The 17722-nt window shown below is 35.2% G+C and overlaps 2 protein-coding genes across 2 annotated transcripts; one reads left to right on the forward strand and one right to left on the reverse strand.

The window, feature by feature from the left end:
* The first annotated feature begins 436 nt into the window (after nucleotides 1-436).
* Nucleotides 437-8304, forward strand: pcp4l1 (Purkinje cell protein 4 like 1). The gene is made up of 4 exons (XM_065277207.1): nucleotides 437-581; nucleotides 3551-3605; nucleotides 6397-7715; nucleotides 8104-8304. The coding sequence occupies exons 1-3, from the start codon at nucleotides 573-575 to the stop codon at nucleotides 6546-6548; spliced, it is 216 nt and encodes a 71-aa protein (XP_065133279.1). The 5' UTR covers nucleotides 437-572; the 3' UTR covers nucleotides 6549-7715; nucleotides 8104-8304.
* A 3158-nt stretch (nucleotides 8305-11462) lies between these two features.
* On the reverse strand, nucleotides 11463-14266 carry LOC135767444 (uncharacterized). Its single transcript, XM_065277164.2, has 7 exons — nucleotides 14140-14266; nucleotides 13317-13408; nucleotides 12969-13169; nucleotides 12396-12494; nucleotides 12091-12286; nucleotides 11857-12012; nucleotides 11463-11769 (listed from the first exon to the last, which is right to left on the reverse strand). The coding sequence occupies exons 2-7, from the start codon at nucleotides 13404-13406 to the stop codon at nucleotides 11732-11734; spliced, it is 780 nt and encodes a 259-aa protein (XP_065133236.1). The 5' UTR covers nucleotides 13407-13408; nucleotides 14140-14266; the 3' UTR covers nucleotides 11463-11731.
* Nucleotides 14267-17722: the final 3456 nt, after the last annotated feature.

The following is a 17722-nucleotide window of genomic DNA, read 5'->3' on the forward strand; positions in this document are numbered from 1 at the left end:
TTGCATTAAATACTATAGTTAACAATATTGATTAAAATAAAAAATAATAACAATATAAAAAATCCAATTTAATGGAAACAATAATAATAACGAGATTAATAACTACTATTATTATTATTATCATCATTATTATTATTATTATTATTATTATGTTAATGATAGCTTTTGTGTGATATAATCAATATTACTTTTAAATCAATAACATTTTCTACCTCAGTACTTGTACATTTAGAATCATAAAAAAACTGTTTTAATATTGAAAAATATTAGGCAAAATGCAGTTTAAATGTAAAGATGACCAGGATCATTGTGATTATGATTATCTGTAGCAAACTAGCCTTATAAACATTTACATTTTCAAGGAATTGCTCTCTACAAAGGAGAGAGAGAGAGAGTGAGAGAGAGAGGGTGGGGGCGTGATTTATCGGGATGAGAGATGAAGATGCAGTGCTCTGCATAATATTCTCGGTACAGTTGTTCTGACATATTTCTCAAATCACTCTATCAAACCAGATAAATACACTTGTGTTTTATATTTTTATATCAAAGGACATTTAGTGTCGCTCAGCATTATGAGTAAGGTGAGTGATATTTATTTACTTCAGTCACTTACAGAATAAGCCAAAAGTTAAATAGATTGTAGAATTACATTTATTGCATCTCGTTCACAGTAGATCTGCTTTTTATTTATATAAATGAATGAGTAAAAGCATGATTGTAATCTTTTAAACCAAGTAAATTATGCATTTTGCATTATTGTAATACTGAGATAAATAGAGATGCATTACATTACCTAACATTTGATATCACAAATGCGTTAATATTAAAAATATTACGTTTCTTGGTTTAAAATCAAAATGTGATGCTTTAAAAAATGGCGGGGGTCTCCCATTAATTGCCAGTTAATTAAAATCTCAGGGGAGCTTGACCTTGGTGATGAGTTTGGCTCATTAGCAGATGGAGATTTGCCATAGGGCTGTTTGTATCACTGCTGTGTGAGTTGAAAATAATGTGCTGGTTCAGGTAACACAACACAGAGAACAAGATAATAACCAACACACTGTGACCCAGCGGGAAATCTTAATTTTTTCATCATTATAAAATAAACCAAAGAAAGAAAGAAGTGCATGACCTACTTAAATAAGACAACACACCCTGAAAAACAAACAGCTAAGATAAAAGTTATGTTGTTTTTTTGTGGATAAGGCATGATATTATTTTAAAGCTCAGACAGAAAGAAAAAGAGAGAGAGAGAGAGAGAGAGAGAGAGAGAGAGAGAGAGAGAGAGAGTGCTGGAAACACAAATAGGAAGTAAAGGTTGGGTTAAAGGTGGAACTGCTCTCTACTAAGGATTACTGGGGAAGGGCTGCAAAGATTTGCATTTGAAAGAGAGCAAGAGAGATGTGTGGAGAATGTATTGAGTGTATTTCCGTAGCCATTTTCTGTGCTAAGGGAAATATGTGCTTAAAATTAGTGTTTACAATTCATCAGTTACTTTAAGCAAATACTTTAACAGTTTCTAAGGTTTGACTGGAAATACATTGCTGAACGATACATGCAACTTAGACCTGCTCTGTATGCTGTTGATTTGAAAATAAATAGTCTCCATGTTAGGTAAAAAAACATGGTAAATATTTTGAAACTGACACAATTACCAAATCTAGGGCAACATCTCATTTTATGCTTATAATTGAAGGAGCAAGGTCATAGATATACTGAGTGCATTTTGGCATCAAGTTGTTTATTCATGCTGTGGACACTGAAATACATTTATGTGCAAGTTCTTTACGTCAGAAACATAAACCTTTAATTGGGTCCCTGTTGGTATCAAACGTCAGCAAAGGTTTTGGGATTTTTAAATGAGAAGAACAGAATACACTGAAAAAAACAACTTGTAAAATTTACTTAAAAAAATCCTCGTAACAATTTGCACGAACTTTTTTTAAGTAAAATTTACTGCTTTTTTATAAGTAAAACTTACCTACTAAAATCAGATAACATTTACTTAAAGAGTAACTAAACCCCTGGTCAGAGCCTGACTCCACCCACTGCAATATTTGAAAAATGCAAGAAAAGTGGGCAGATCCCAACGGAGAAAGAGGGGACGAACTAAGTGTGTGGTGAGATCATAACAAGGCGTGGTGAGCTTGAACCTGCTTACGTCACGAGTTATTTCTTGGACCCAACATCCAATAGGAAAATTCAACTGCAGTAGCCACCGTTCAACCTGAAGAGGGCAGCACTCAGACGTTTTTACACCATATATTGTACTATTGAAACACTTTATATCCAAATGTCAAAAAACTTACTAAAATCAATGAACAGCACTAATAAAGCATCATTCTTACAGATCATTAACTAAAAAAAGTTGGTTTAGGGTTTAGTTACTCTTTAAAATTGCATGATAAAACATATGTTAAATAATTAATTAAATGTTACTTAATTATTTTATTTAGAAGTTTGATTTATTTTAATCGCTTAGGTAAAGTCTATTAGGTTTTTTTGAAAATTGAAGCATTGCTGTCCTAATAATATTAAATAAATCGTATTTTCTGTTTGTTATTTTCTTTACATATTTCTATGGACCTAGTTATTTTTAGTGTTATAAATGGCATTATAACACAAAATTCATGACTGACAACAAGTCAGTCATTGAATAAACTTGATTCTGAACAGAAACGCACACAAACTGTGTTTCTGACATGCATTATCAGCACTGTGGAGAGAATTTCAATACAATGTTCTGAACAGGGTTCATGTAAGGAAACCCTGATCACCTGAACTGTGACTTCACAAAATTATTATTTACAACAAAACAACATCAAAAATATAAGAGCTTAAACCTTTATGACATTTTGCTAACAAATATTTAAATATAAAGTTCTTATCAGTTCTTATTCTGTGATAAAGCTTAAAAAATAAAAATATTCAGGCGCAAAGAATTGTGGGTATTCCTTACAACATGTGCAAATAAATGTAAGTAAATTTTACTTAGATTTTTTAGTTAAATGGATTTAAAATTTACTTAATTATTTTAGGACTATGTGCAGTGACTACAAAACAGTTGAATAATACAAGAAAATATCTAATAAGACTTACTATTCCCACACAGTTCATTTTTTACATGAATTAATTGTGTATCTCAATAAATGTTAATATTATTATGTAGAAATTATGAGAATTAATCTAATAAATATTACTACACCAAAAAGTTCGTTTTTTCAGTGTATTTAAGCCATCAGCAGAGTAACACACACATATACTCACATGGACATACTGTACACACTAAGCTTAATGTTGTGTTTGCATTTTATATGGATTCTTTACAGGGCTGAGTGTTTCAGATTGGACACAGAATTGAAAACAGGGGATTAAAAAGATGTGGATTAGTCTTTAACACTGTGTCTGATAAAAGCACCTGTCTGTTTCTAAATTGATGGCGAACTGAATTCAATGGCATGTAGATTTACTCAAAATGTTGTTTTTACTCTTAATGAATGTCTGAAGACTGAGAGACGATGTTGAACCCAAATGTTTTTGTCTCTTCCAGAACAGTTCTTCTGATCCTCCCAACAACACCCAGGGCTCAACCAACAATGAAAAAGGTGTGTTTTATAGGAGCGTTGTCATCTGTGCTGACATCTACGCATTATACCATATTTCATAAATATACAAAATGTACGTCTTTATGATTAGGGATGCAAAGATATACTGGCCTATAACCGGGATCAGCAGATAAAAGTTATTTTTCCTACTATTGGACAGCAGCCGAATGTTTAAAAACAGCCAATGATCAGGACAATCAAAAGGGGCGAAAAACACATTATTTTGAATTGGATCAGAGTGAAAAAAAAATTCAGTTTGTACGTACCTTACTTTTAGTAAATTGTCGACATTATAATTTGAAGCAATAAATAAAAAGTAAAACTATCGGTATATCGGTAGATGTCATTCTTAGTAATCAAATATCGGTATTGGCAAAGAAATGTTGCATCCCTATTTATAATTCCACTTTTTGGAATGCCTAAGGTTTCATAAAGCCACGTTTAGATTTGAACATGACAATAAAACGTCAACCAATTTTGCAATTTTCTTTTTATTGTATTTTATTTTATCAGCGATAGCAAACCTAAACTTGTTTGGGGTCATTTAAGTAACATAGTTACAGTAACATAGTTTTAATAAATCATTCTCTACAAGCATGTGAAAAAATAGGTCATTGACATTTTTCTCCCCTTGTGATGTCAGAAGGGGATATAATACCTTAACCTGCACTATTCAACCACAACACTGCCATTTTGTGCAGAGATGAACTCATTTGCATTTTAAAGAACACTCAAAGCCAGCACATTTTTATAATAAACTAGAAAATGCATTTCCGGAGGAACTGCAAAAGTGTGCTTGCTCTGCTGCCGCCGATTTAGTGTTTTTATCTGGTGCACATTGGAGTCCCAAGTTCATGTACAAAGTTTGGTTTCAAAAAGGAAAGCGTTTCTGAGATATGAACGACTTCCTGTAAGGTGGTGTAAAATTGTAAAATGTTTTTTTTCTTTTGATGTTGTGCATCCTCACATTGGATACCAAAATTCATGCACAAATTTGGTTTCAATAGGTGAAAGAGTTAATGGAGGACTTTCTGTATTGGCAGCTGCGCCACAGCTTTCGTTTGAGCTGTGACAGGCAAAAAAAAAAAAAATCCTAGTTACTTTTGTGAGGCTTGGTCCAAGGATCATGTACGTCCAGTTTCGTAAAGTTCGGACAAAATTTGTGACCTGTGAATCTTTTTTTTATTGGTTTTCTGTTCAATCCAATATGGTGGATGAACGACATGGATCCGTGACATCATCACTTTCTCAAGCAACTTACTTGACTGCTTCACTGCCCGAACGTTTTAAAGTTTGAAATTTGTCTCCCCTTGTGATGTCAGAGGGGGATAATACCGCCCCCTAATCTGCAGTATTCAACCACAACACTGCCATTTAGTGCGAGATAAACTAATTTGCATTTTAAAGAACACCCAAAACCAGCAAATTTTTTATCAAACCTAATGGCAATTTTAACATGCTATAAAAAACTAGAAAATGCATTTCCGGAGGAACTGCAAAAGTGTGCTTGCTATGGTGCCGCCGATTTCGTTTTTTATCTTGTGCACATTGGAGTCCCAAGTTCATGTACAAAGTTTGGTTTCAATACGAGAAAGCAATCCGGAGATATGAAGGACTTCCTGTTTTGGCAGTGTAAAATTTTAGAATGTTGTTTTTTTATGTTGTGCATCCTCACATTGGAGACCCAAATTCATGTTCAAAGTTTGGTTTCAATACGTTAAAGCATTCCTGAGATATGAAGGACTGCCTGTTTTGGCAGCTACGCCGCAGATTTCCGAAAATGAAAAATCCTTCTAGCAACTTTTGTGAGGCTTGGTCCAAGGATTATGTAAGTCCAGTTTCGTGAAGTTCAGACAAAATTTGTGAACTCTGAATTTTTTTTCTGTTCAATCCAACTCTGTCTCAAACGGCCTAGTCGCAGGAGCTGGCCAAAAATTAGTGCGAAATAATAATAAGAAGAAGAAAACCTATGAAGAACAATAAGTGTGCTTTTGGCAAGCACACTTAAATATCTATATGGTATTTTGAGCTAGAAGTTCAAATACATACTCTTGGGACACCAAAGACTTATTTGACATCTTAAAAAAGTCTTGTGAAATGTCCCCTTTAATTTAAAAACACCTTGCACTAAGGTGTGTTTGTGAAAACATCTTAAATCTCCTAATATAACAAAGGTCCTGGATTAATCTAAACCCTATCCCTGTGCCAACAAACCGGTATTTCTAAATGACCTGAAGCTGGGATTAAGAGGATTTAAATGGAAAGTATTTGATAAATGTATAATGCATGCCAAGAGCATCTGGTTATTATCAATATACCATTTTTTGATGAAGATGGGGTTTAGCGGGTTTTGCATCTGAGCTACAATGGTTAAGATTTTATAACAACAAAATTTGCATATAATATAATACACATAGAGAGACAAGCTTTTTGATGCCTTAACAATACCACAAAGCATAGAAAAATCCTTTCATCCTCCAGATATGTACTCATAGCCTATTGTGTTTTTTTCTCTCTCTATCTCTCTCACACACACACACAAAATCTAGTATAGTAGAGATTTGCTGCATCCATAGATAGTAAGGTCAGAGTCATTTCTCATCACCCACACATAACTGAATCCAAAAGCCTTTACAAAAACCTATCTGCGAAATAAATGAGGTCAGAGCTTAAAATGTGCTGGATATTTGACTAGACAAGATGTATTTCATCGATCTGTTGCATTAAACAGAGTAAATATGTTCCCTCATATATGCCATCTCTTGTATTTTATGTGCCTTCTGCCCTTCAGTCCCCCAGGAAAAGGTGGCGGACAAAACGGGAAAGCCCTCTACACAAGAGCCTGAAGAGGAGATTGACATCGATCTGGAGGCTCCAGAGACAGCGAAAGCAGCTTTGGCAATACAGAATCAGTTCAGACGCTTTCAGAAGAAAAAGAAGTAGAAGAAGAAAGGATGAAAAAGAGGAATCAGTGTGGAGGACAAAAACGCCTTCCACAATTTTCACTATGGAGGGAAAGAGAGAGAGAGTTAATAAGGCAGAGATAAAGGACAGGGAAAAGTCAAGTGTGGGTGGGAAATTAGGGGGTTTGGAAACAAATGATACCCCTTTGGCATCAACATGCTGGGCTGATGAGAGATAAGAATAGGAAAGACAGGATTTTCACTTTAAAATACATTGAATCTTCTGTTCTTTGTGTTCATCTCTCCGTTCCTCATAAATATAGCTAGGAATGTTGCGTTTTCTCTTGTGCAATGCATTTTCAAAGTATTTAGTTTATTGTAGTTACAACAAAGCAAATTTAAGGGGGTGCAGTAAATAACCCAAACATGAAACAGTATGTTAGTGTGAATCAGTATTATTGATTTGAAATAGGTCACTTAGTCACTCAGCTCTTGTGTGTTTTCTTTATAAAATGAAGAGAATAGTGCTTGTAACAGGATATTATGTATGTCAATGGCAGAAGATAACAAGATAACTTGATCCAAGAAATTGTGCAAATTTAATTTTTTTGTCTTTTCACCATGAGTTTATTATTTTAGCAATATCTTGGATATTTATTAGGAATGCACCAATGCAACATTTCTAACGATATTCGATTACCTAGAATTACTTTTACCGATAAATTGCTTTTATAAAATTAGCTCGATTTACAAAAAAATATAGTGCATCATTTATGCGTCCCTCTTTTTAAGCAAGTTTCATTTTAAGCAATTGCTTAATTTTTTAAGCTTAAACTACTTAAAATTCCATGTAAAACTTACTTAAAAATTGCAATTACCTAAACTGCTTAAAATTATATGTAAAACTTAGTTTAAAAAGTGGGTGCAAAAATTATGCTCTATATATTAAATCCAGCATATAATTTTTTTCAGTGTACTCCGTGTTTCAAATGATTGCGTTGTGAAATCCTAAAAGTGCAGTGTACAAACTGCAATTCTGTTGTCATTTTGACCCAATGCAAAATAATCAATCAATATGTAATCTGCACCAATCAATCAGCTGATAACCGACAATGGAAAAAAAATTGCTTTTATCAATACTATTAAAGGCAGATACATTGGTGCACCCCTAATTATGCATCTTGGACAGGGCTGTTTAGCTTTTAAAGTCGCAATGAAATTGAAATGAAAAACTATATATATATTTTTTAATATTGTGGTATTATTAACAAATGACTTATCTGTGAGCTTCATTATTTTAAAAAAAATTTGTGTGTTCTCATAATCTTTAATCAAAAATGCAAATCTCCTCCCCTCCTCAAAACGATATCTCTTCACTTCCGGTCAAAAGTATGGCAGGTGGGCGGGGTCCGGTAGAAGATCGCAGCGATTAGCAATTAGCAACACGACCCAACTTTAAACGATCCAATCAGATCTCGATGGACAAATTCAAATCCAGCCCTGCCTTATTTCATCACAAAAGCCGTTTCATTCGGATATACGTCACCACGGGGAAAATAAGGCAACCGCTACTTCCGTTTCATGGCGACTTTAAGGTTTACTGCACTGTACAATGTAAATGTTTTATATTTGCAGCCTTCAATTTTTAAGTATAATCAAATTGGCATTTCAACTTGCTATTCTAAATGTTGGCGATAGTGATGAGTTGCTGTAAAGTATAAAAAATGTAATTGCTTAACTTACTTTGATGAGATCATTTAAATGAAGTTGATTAAATCAAGGAAAGTGTAACATTTTGTTCTATTTTAAGTGTCTTTCTCTTTCCGCTATAATTAAAACAGTCTCCACAGATATCTGAGAATAGCTCAAAATAATGAGAGCGGTCTTATAGTAGACACTTATGATTTTTCTGAAGTTAATAGGACAGTCGTGTATTGAGAAGGATGTTATAAATACGCCTTGAACACTTTTAAACAGTCAATTATATAGGCTCTGTTATTATTCGGTTTATGATTTAAAAACAAATTTCCCATTGTATTATATTGTGCTGTACTGCTCTGGATCTAAGCTGATTTTCCTCAACTTGACTCAATATATACTTCCACATATACTTACAAATACTGAGTGTTATGTCCCTAGGGGCAGTGAGTAGTTACATAAAGTAAAGTGCATTATGTAACTGCAGTTTGCGTTTCATCAAATTCATAAAATATGCTCAAATACAACGAGTAATGCATTAAATGCAAGTGCTATATCAGAATATATGCGGTTGTGTAAAAACAATGTAGAGCATGGTAAAAAAAAACTCAATTTACTCTATTTATAACCCGGTCAAACGTAACATAAGATGTTTTGTGTGTGGGCAGGCACATAATAGACAGGTGAATTACAAACATAAAAGAGATTTGGGGAGTGAATAAAGTTCACAAATGGGAATGCTAATAAGATGTGCTATTTTAATGTTTTTCAAGCACGCTTTAATTTAGCCTTTTAATGATAGGCCTTCATGATGTCCTCTTCCTCGTGTTTTTCTAAACCTGTTTGACTGACTTCCTTCTTTTACGCAGGGGCGCCACTAGCAATTTTGGGTCCTATGAAAGAATATGAGGTTGTGCCCTTAACCACACCCATACTACTAATAAAACTGTTCTTTGGGGGGCTTCAGTAGTTCATGGGCCCTTAAAATTGACCTACCTCAACCCCCCTCCCTTAGTGTCGCCCCTGCTTTCACATAACACAAAGAAAGTTACAGTAGACGTTTAAGCTGCTTTTCCATACAGATTTTCATGGCCAGTTACTGGGTTAAATCTGGGAGTTATATAGACAATCTTGACCACTTTTATGCTTTTTATAAAATGCTTTATATGGTCTTTATCAGCTTTCATTATTTTAAAGAGAGCAGCATCTTTTTTTTGTTGTCGATGAAGATGGAAAAGGTCACAAAAGTTTGGAATTACATAAAGGTTTGGATGAACGATTTCTTTAGAAGTTACACTTTTAAATGAATTTGCGTGTTTACACTCTTAAAAATATAGGCGCTTAAAAAGATTTTACAGCAGCACTGTTGAAGAACCGGTTTTGGTTTCTCAAAGAACCGTTTATTTATTTTTGATTACTGTTTTGCATTACAATGAATATGAAACAGAAAGGTTCTTCTGAGTTTTTTTTTTTGGCCACAAATGGATATAGCACCGTGAAGCACCTATACAGTCAGCTCCATTTTGTGTTATTTAAGCTGTTTACCAACATTTATTCCAGTCACAGTTATATCATGAATAAAAGTTGCATAATGGCTTAAAGTGCATACTCTCAGCCTTACTTAGGGTAAGCACATCCAAATTTAATGAAGGGTTTAGAAATTACAGCTGTTTAATATGTAACTTTCCCTTTCAAATTATTAAATCATTTCCTTAAATTAAATATTTTAAAGAAGTTAATTTTAAGTTTGGCATTTGCATTTGAAAGCTGTGGCTGTAAACCAACATCAGGTTTAGGGAGATCTCCGAACAAGTTATACAAACCATGTTTAGGTTTCAAAGACATCAATCAGACAGGAGGAATTAAATGCACTGGTGACCACAGCAAATAAAAAAAATCCTTGATGTCCATACAAGATAAACAATAGGTTGGGTGGATGGTTGCATTATCCTCTCCATAATAAAGAAAACCATAATTTTCATTATATAACTGCATTAATGTTGCCATTAAAACAGCTAAAATAACACAAAAAGTACCTCTGTTTCAATATTTATGGAGCTGACTGTACGGATATCTCTAGAATTGCAACAACCTGTAACAACAGATGGCGCTCTCCCCTTTAGTTTCTGTCACATACACAAACAATTTAATATATGAAAGCTTACACTAATATAGTAATAATAATAATGATACAAGATGTCCTGAAAATCTGTGTCTAGAGATGCTGTAGCTGTCTACTGTCACGTACATGGCCATGGCCTTTTATATCTGAAAAGACATCTGTTTATCAGTACATCTCAGAGAGAGAGAATGTGTTTATCTGTTCCTTAAACTAAATACACCCACACCTATGTCGTAGTTTAAAGTATTCACGCCATCTTATCAAGATAATGAGACAATCAAACATTGTGTTAAGCAATGAAGTCATTCTTCATTAAAAGCCGAAACGAGATGTTAATCTTCGACTCTATGACCACGTGAAAATTGACCTGCAGAACAAATCTGAGAAATTCTGTGAGTGTATAAACAGAGACAAATGACTAATGACAATGTTTGGTGTGGCTTTACTTTTGTTTATACTAAAAGTTGAGTGAGGTAAAGCACCTTCAACGTCCGTCCAAAGTCTCAAACCATTTCAGACTTACAGAAAAGAAAAAGTCTTTTTTGTCAAAGTCAAACAAGTTTATTTATTATGACTAAATGAATTAAACAGCTACATTCGGTTACACCAACAAAAGTCCTATAAGTAAATAGCATAACATGTGCATGCTTCTGCTTTTATACAATTTTCAATGGAAGAACACAGATAAAGGCATCCTACAAAACACACATATGCAGTATAAATATCATTAACATTGTTACTAAAACATATACATATACAATAAATAGGCATAATGTGCATTTTGGGAGACTGGGGCTATTTGTGTACAGTACATGAAATCTTTTAGATTTAAATTTAGCCTGCTGTTTAATGGTTTCAATGTGACACATATGGTCAACAGGTGTGTGTTTAGTAATATATTCATCATTGCTTTTATCTAACCAATGCTTTCAGCTTTGTGCCTTTACATACAACTCACTTTCGAAAAGAAACCAGTTTTTTCTCACAGTAGTAAAAAGTGTGACAACTAGCCCCGGTCACCTGCAAATGACTTGAAAAGAGTTAAGAGCTCAGTTTAATTGTGTGCTCATTTTCAACATCACAAAATATTTTTTTATATATTTATTATATTTATAAAATCATCTACTGCATGTGTGGTTTTATTCAGTCAGCTTTATTGTAACTTCAAATCACCGGGCAAAATAAAAAAGTGCACTAGCAATAGACATGAGTTATCAAAACAAGAATCATTACTGTTTATTGTACTAGTTTATCCAAACATATGTTCAAATACCCTGCATTTTAAAACATAGCGGGCTTCCCATATGTTTGTGAACAATCTGTTCGACTTTACAAAGCCAAAACAACAACACAGGTAAGAATACTTCAGAAAAAAGTCCTTTCCAAAAGTCCTTCGTGTGCGATCAAAGCAAACGCAGAGCGATGGCAGCGAGCAGGAGAGCTGAGAGAGTTAAAAGAGAGAGAGAGTTTTAGGAGAGTTTTATGTGATATAACACAGGAATCGAGAACTTTCGAGATGTTTACTTACCATGACTCATTAGACCGAAGGGTGAGGTGCTGCCGCTTGTAGTGGCCTTGGTTGTGGTTGGTGCAACAGTGGTTGTGGCAATAGAAGAATTGACGTTAGCCAGATTTACAGTGATTGAGCCACCAAATGTGCTCTTTGCTGTTCCAAGCACAGATCCTATAAAATAAAGTGGATGAAATCAATATCCTTTCAGTGTATTGTACATGTTCACTGTCATATCTTGAGAAAACTCACCATTGACTGAACCCTGAAAGACTTCATAGCTTGCAGTGAACGTTGAGTTAGCGATGTTGCTGATGTTGAACGTTGTGGAGTTCATGCCCAGGATGCTCAGGGCATCGTTGTTGATGGTGAAATTGATGGGGATCTTAAAAGCACACTGAATTATGCTTGGTGGTTTCAGACTGTACTGGACATCTGTTACAGTGGGCTGTAAAAATAACAGATGGGGCTTTATATATCAAGACATAATACGTATGTGTATTCATACATAAGATGCATTTACTTGTAAAGATGTTTAAGCTAAAGTAATGACTTACTGAAGTTGTGTCCTGCAGTGTGTTGTTTGCAGTGAAATTTGCAGTTTTGAAGAAGAAAGTGCCATTATTATTGCCACAGACAAAGACAACACTACGCCCCTGCAAATAAAAGACAAGGAAATGTTATGATAAAAGCAAGCCATGATTCATGTGAACTGTTGGTAGAGACAAAGATGAACAAATGTTTCTCGGTAATGCAAAACAGGGTTTAGAGCAGGCGCCTGATTTCTAGTTAAACTTGATTTACTTTTTTTACTTATAGACAATGGTTTTTCCATTCCTGTCGCTCAAGTGACATTACTTTAAATATAGATTACAATAAAAATTTAATATTTCTTATATAACAACATGCACCACACGTTTAAGAGTGACAGCAGACCGATGACTCAATTTAGCCATAAGCATCATCTGCAGTGAAACTGCGTAGGTACATGTCTGCGATACGTTTAACGGGTTTTTCCAGTTTGAACACGGATATGATCAAGCAGATACCACTGACATACTTACATACAAAAATATCAGCACCTTTGGCTAAAACAAAGGAATGGGCCAATTAAATCTATTGGAATTTACCTGAGCCATATTAGAGCTCCCTCCGGCTGCCAGGGCAATGTATCCCGTGGAGTTACCGCTAAGCTCGAAAGACAGGCTCACACTTGTGGTGTTAATTTGCGTGGAGGTAAAGGAGCAGTCTGAGGTGCCTGAAGGGTCACATCCGGTCGGTTTTTCCACACACAATTTAGTTTTCCCACAATCATTGCGCGTGATGTTGTACTGTAAGAACAAGCAAAAAATTAAACTCAGGTTGGTTATTGTTAAAAACCAACACCCTTTTCATAACAATTACGTCTAATCAATTATGTCAGATGTCTCATTGAATTGTCAGTCATGCCTTAACATATGACCAGACAGCATTCTTACATTTAAGAGAGTTGCGTTCCAATCAGCCTTAATGGAGGGCACGGCAGAGGCGATCACAAACGCCACCAAAAATACCAATCTGCTGTCCATGTCTGAGGAAAAGATGATATATACAGATAACAACATTAATCTAAAGTAGTATAATCAAGTTAATAGCATATACACTGTCAGAAAACTGGGACAGTAGCCTTAATCTAAAAAGGTCCTAGTATGTACCCTTGCGGTACTAATATGCACCCTTGAGGTACCAATATGAACTCTAGGCAAAGGTGTACTTTTATAAAAGTCTAGCCCCCTAGCGACAGCTGGGGCCATTTTTGACTACTTTTTCTGACAGTTCTTTCTGAATTTAAACCTTCAAACAAGATTCTTATCTGAGTCTGTATCCGAATGTAAATTTAATCTTTACACTGTAAAAAAAAATTTTTTTTGTCAAATCAACATATATTTTTATGTTACTTTTTAACTTAACAAATTAAGTTCAAACTAATTAAATTTCAACTTCTTTTTTTAACTTATGTTAACTATTTTTAAGTCAAAACTCAAAATAGTAGGTTGAATTGACTTGCAGAACCAAGTTGTTTTTACTTCATGCTCCATTTCAATGACTGTACTATGTAATAATTTTTTAGATTATAATAATTACTAAAAGTTAATAATAAATGAAAAGAAAATGAAGAATTGATCATTTCTCATGTAAACTTAATTTAAAATAAAACATTTAAATTGAGCCTTGAATGTAAGTTTAAAATATACGAATCAAACTATAGATAGAGATTAAATAAGCCATCATGCAAATCATATGACGTTAATTTTCTATTACCTCTGTTAGCTTCTTGTTCCTCTTTGGCCTTCACACTCTCCTGGTCAAAATGTAAATTGTGAAAGGAAACCTGTCTGCTTGTCTTTTAAAAAGGGCTCAGTCTTGCCAAAACTGGACTGTGCGTGGCCACACCCTGTGCTTTATTAAGGAGTTGTACAGGAATTGGATGGTTAAGGAAATACAGGTTTGACGTAATGGATCGTTGCTGAAACATATACAAAAGATCTGTGTAACTGGATTTCGTTTTATGAACCACATAACAATATTGCTACGTATATGAATTAAATTATTGTACGTTGAAATAGTATGGTCAAAAAATTTTCCTAGCTGTCGCCAGGGCGGAACTCTTTTAAAAAAGTACACCTTTACAGTGAATAAGGTTAGCTAACATGAACTAACAATAAGGAAGTTTTTTGTCATTTATTAGTCTTTGTTAGTGTTAGTTCATGCAAAATCAAAAATGTTCATGTTATTTCACTTCAAATTAACTGATCTTATAAGATACAACTTTTGAATTTTGACATCAAGAAAGATTAAGAAATGCTGTAGTAGTCGTCATTGTTAGTTAAACAGCATTAACTAAATTCAACCAATTTTTCCTTATAATAAACAACTATATATTATTTTACAGTATAATAGTTTTATAAATTATGTAAATGAATGACTTTCTCTACTACATCAACCCTTGTGTTTTTGTCATATATATCGTAAAACAGTTTAGGAGTATCTGTTTTACTTTAACACTACAGCACAAACATCTTTATCTTTACCAGAATAATCATCTTTTACTCAACTTTTTGAGATACAGTGAGGCTATATCCTGGTCACTTTTGAGTATTTGCTTTCACTTTAACAGCATTAATCTTTTATGTATTTTATTTACATATGGCGTTTTATTTGGGACTCTCTATTTGATGAAAGAAAGAAAGCTTTTCTCAATGTTAAAACGTATTTCTTTTTTATTTTATTGTACTGGATTGTATATAAACAGTCCTATTGAGACACAATGGTATCGATGACAAAGCACAATGGAAGCAACATTATTGCGTAATGACTGTCCTACAAATCACAGAGCATCACACACCTCTATGTCATGTGTCATTTTTAACGTCAAGGAACTTAATGCTTCATCGTTGTAGTTTACGTGAAGTTTAGGAAAGAATTTCTCTTGGAAATGAGGTAAGACAAAAACAGTTGTATGGTCACATTCTAACCCGTATTTCTGTAGCAGATGCCAGTGATATGGACAGTAGTACCAGTCTGATTGAATGGCATGTTGTTTCAACTTCACATTGCCAATAAAAGAGGTTCATGTTAAATAAATGCTCTCAAGTTATGTTATTCCGTTTGTTTTACTTTTGGGACCTGAGGCTGTGAAAATTTGTCAAAAACTCCCATCAAGTATGAAGCAGAGAGGTAATAGTTTAAAAGTAAAGTCGGGTTTTGCTTGAGATTTTTCACATACCATCACCAAAAGTAACTTGTCATTCAAGTTCTGTATCTTCAAGTGACTCACTTATGTACTGAAGGTATTCATTGTTGATTTTAATCAAGATTTACAAGAGCGGTAAACTACTGTAAATGTATTGAAAATATGGCAATCATTTCAGGCATTCCGCAATGGCAGATTTTTGTAAAAATGCTTGTTTTATTTTGTTGTATTTATTTTATTGCTATGCATTTAAGCACTTGTTTAAAATGCTATATTGAGTAAAATACACTTTATTAGGTACACCTTAATAGTCCCAGGTTGGACCCCCTTTTGCCTTCAAAACTGCCTAAATCCTTCGTGGCACCTATTCAACAAGGTACTGGAAACATTCCTCAGAGATTTTGGTCCATATTGACATGATAGCATCACGCAGTTGCTGCAGATTTGTCGGCTGCACATCCATGATGCGAATCTCCCGTTCCACCAAATCCCCAAGATGCTCCATTGGGTTGAGATCTGGTGACTGTGGAGGCCATTTTAGTACAGTGAACTCATTGTCATGTTCAAGAAACCAGTCTGAGATGATTCGCACTTTATGTCATGGCACGTTATCGTTATCAGAAGATGGGTACACTGTGGTCATAAAGGGGTGGACATGGTCAGAAACAATGCTCAGGTAGGCTGTGGTATTGACATGATGCTTAATTGGTACTAATGGGCCCAAAGTGTGCCAAGAAAATATCCCTTACACCATTACACCACCACCATAGCCTGAACAGTTGATACAAGGCAGGATCGATCCATGCTTTCATGTTGTTGATGCCAAATTCTAACTTTACCATCTGAATGTCGCAGAAATCGAGACTCATCAGACCAGGCAATGTTTTTCCAATCTTCTACTGTCCAATTTTGGTTGTCCTGTGCGAATTGTAGCCTCAGTTTCCTGTTCTTAGCTGTCAGGAGTGGCACCCAGTGTGGTCTTCTGCTGCTGTAGCCCATCCGCCTCAAGGTTCGACGTGTTGTGCGTTTAGAGATGCTCTTCTGTATATCTCGGTTGTAACGAGTGGTTATTTGAGTTACTGTTGCCTTTCTATCAGCTCGAACCAGTCTGACTATTCTTCTCTGACCTGCTTTACTTTTTACTTTACTCTGGCATCAACAAGGCATTTGCGCCCACAAAACTGCCACTCAATGGATATTTTCTCTTTTTTTGGACCATTTTCTGTAAACCCTAGAGATGGTTGTGTGTGAAAATCCCAGTAGAACAGCAGTTTCTAAAATGCTCAGACCGGCCCGTCTGGCATCAACAACCACGCCACGCTCAAAGTCACTTAAATTACCTTTCTTCCCCATTCTGACTCTCGGTTTGAACTGCAGCAGATCGTCTTGACCATACATGCCTAAATGCATTAAATTGCTGCCATTGGCTGATTTTAACAGAGCAGTTCAGTTCAGTAGCTCTGTGTGTGTGTAAACAGACCATGGGCTCTATTTTAACGATCTGAAACGCAAGTGCGAAGCGCAACGCGCAAGTGAGTTTGTGGGCGGATCTTGGGCGCTGTTGCTATTTTCCCGGCGTGAGAAATAACTCTTGTGCCGGGCGCAAATCAATAAGGGGTTGGTCTGAAGTAGGTTCATTATTCATAGTTGTGGTTTGGGCGTAACGTCAAATAAACCAATCAGAACGCTAGCCAACATTCCCTTTAAACGCAAGGGCGCAAGTTCCATGGCGGGTTGCTATTATTATGACGGATTTACCAGGCGCACGCCAGGAGCGGTTCACAGCCGAGGAGACCGACGTCCTTGTACGGGGGAATCCCACGCTTGCCAGCATAAATCGGGCACGCCGTGTAACGGGAGGTGGATCTGCCTCAGGACTTGACGCCAGCAGAGGACATCGCTGCGTCCACCCTCACCGCTGAAAGGGTTTGGGGGCTTTGAAATCGGACCCAAGAAACGCAAGCAAGGTCCAACCCCAAAGTACTCTTACAAATCAAGTTCATATACATTAAGGTTTCTTATGAAAACATTTTAACTATTATTTACATAACATAAACGTAATACAGCCACACAACAAAGTTATGAAAATATTTTAATCGTTATTTGCATGAGAATAAATAAAAACTATCACCACAATGCTCACCACTATGA

The sequence above is a fragment of the Paramisgurnus dabryanus genome, chromosome 6 (genome assembly GCF_030506205.2).
Source record: "Paramisgurnus dabryanus chromosome 6, PD_genome_1.1, whole genome shotgun sequence".
Taxonomy (NCBI): domain Eukaryota; kingdom Metazoa; phylum Chordata; class Actinopteri; order Cypriniformes; family Cobitidae; genus Paramisgurnus; species Paramisgurnus dabryanus.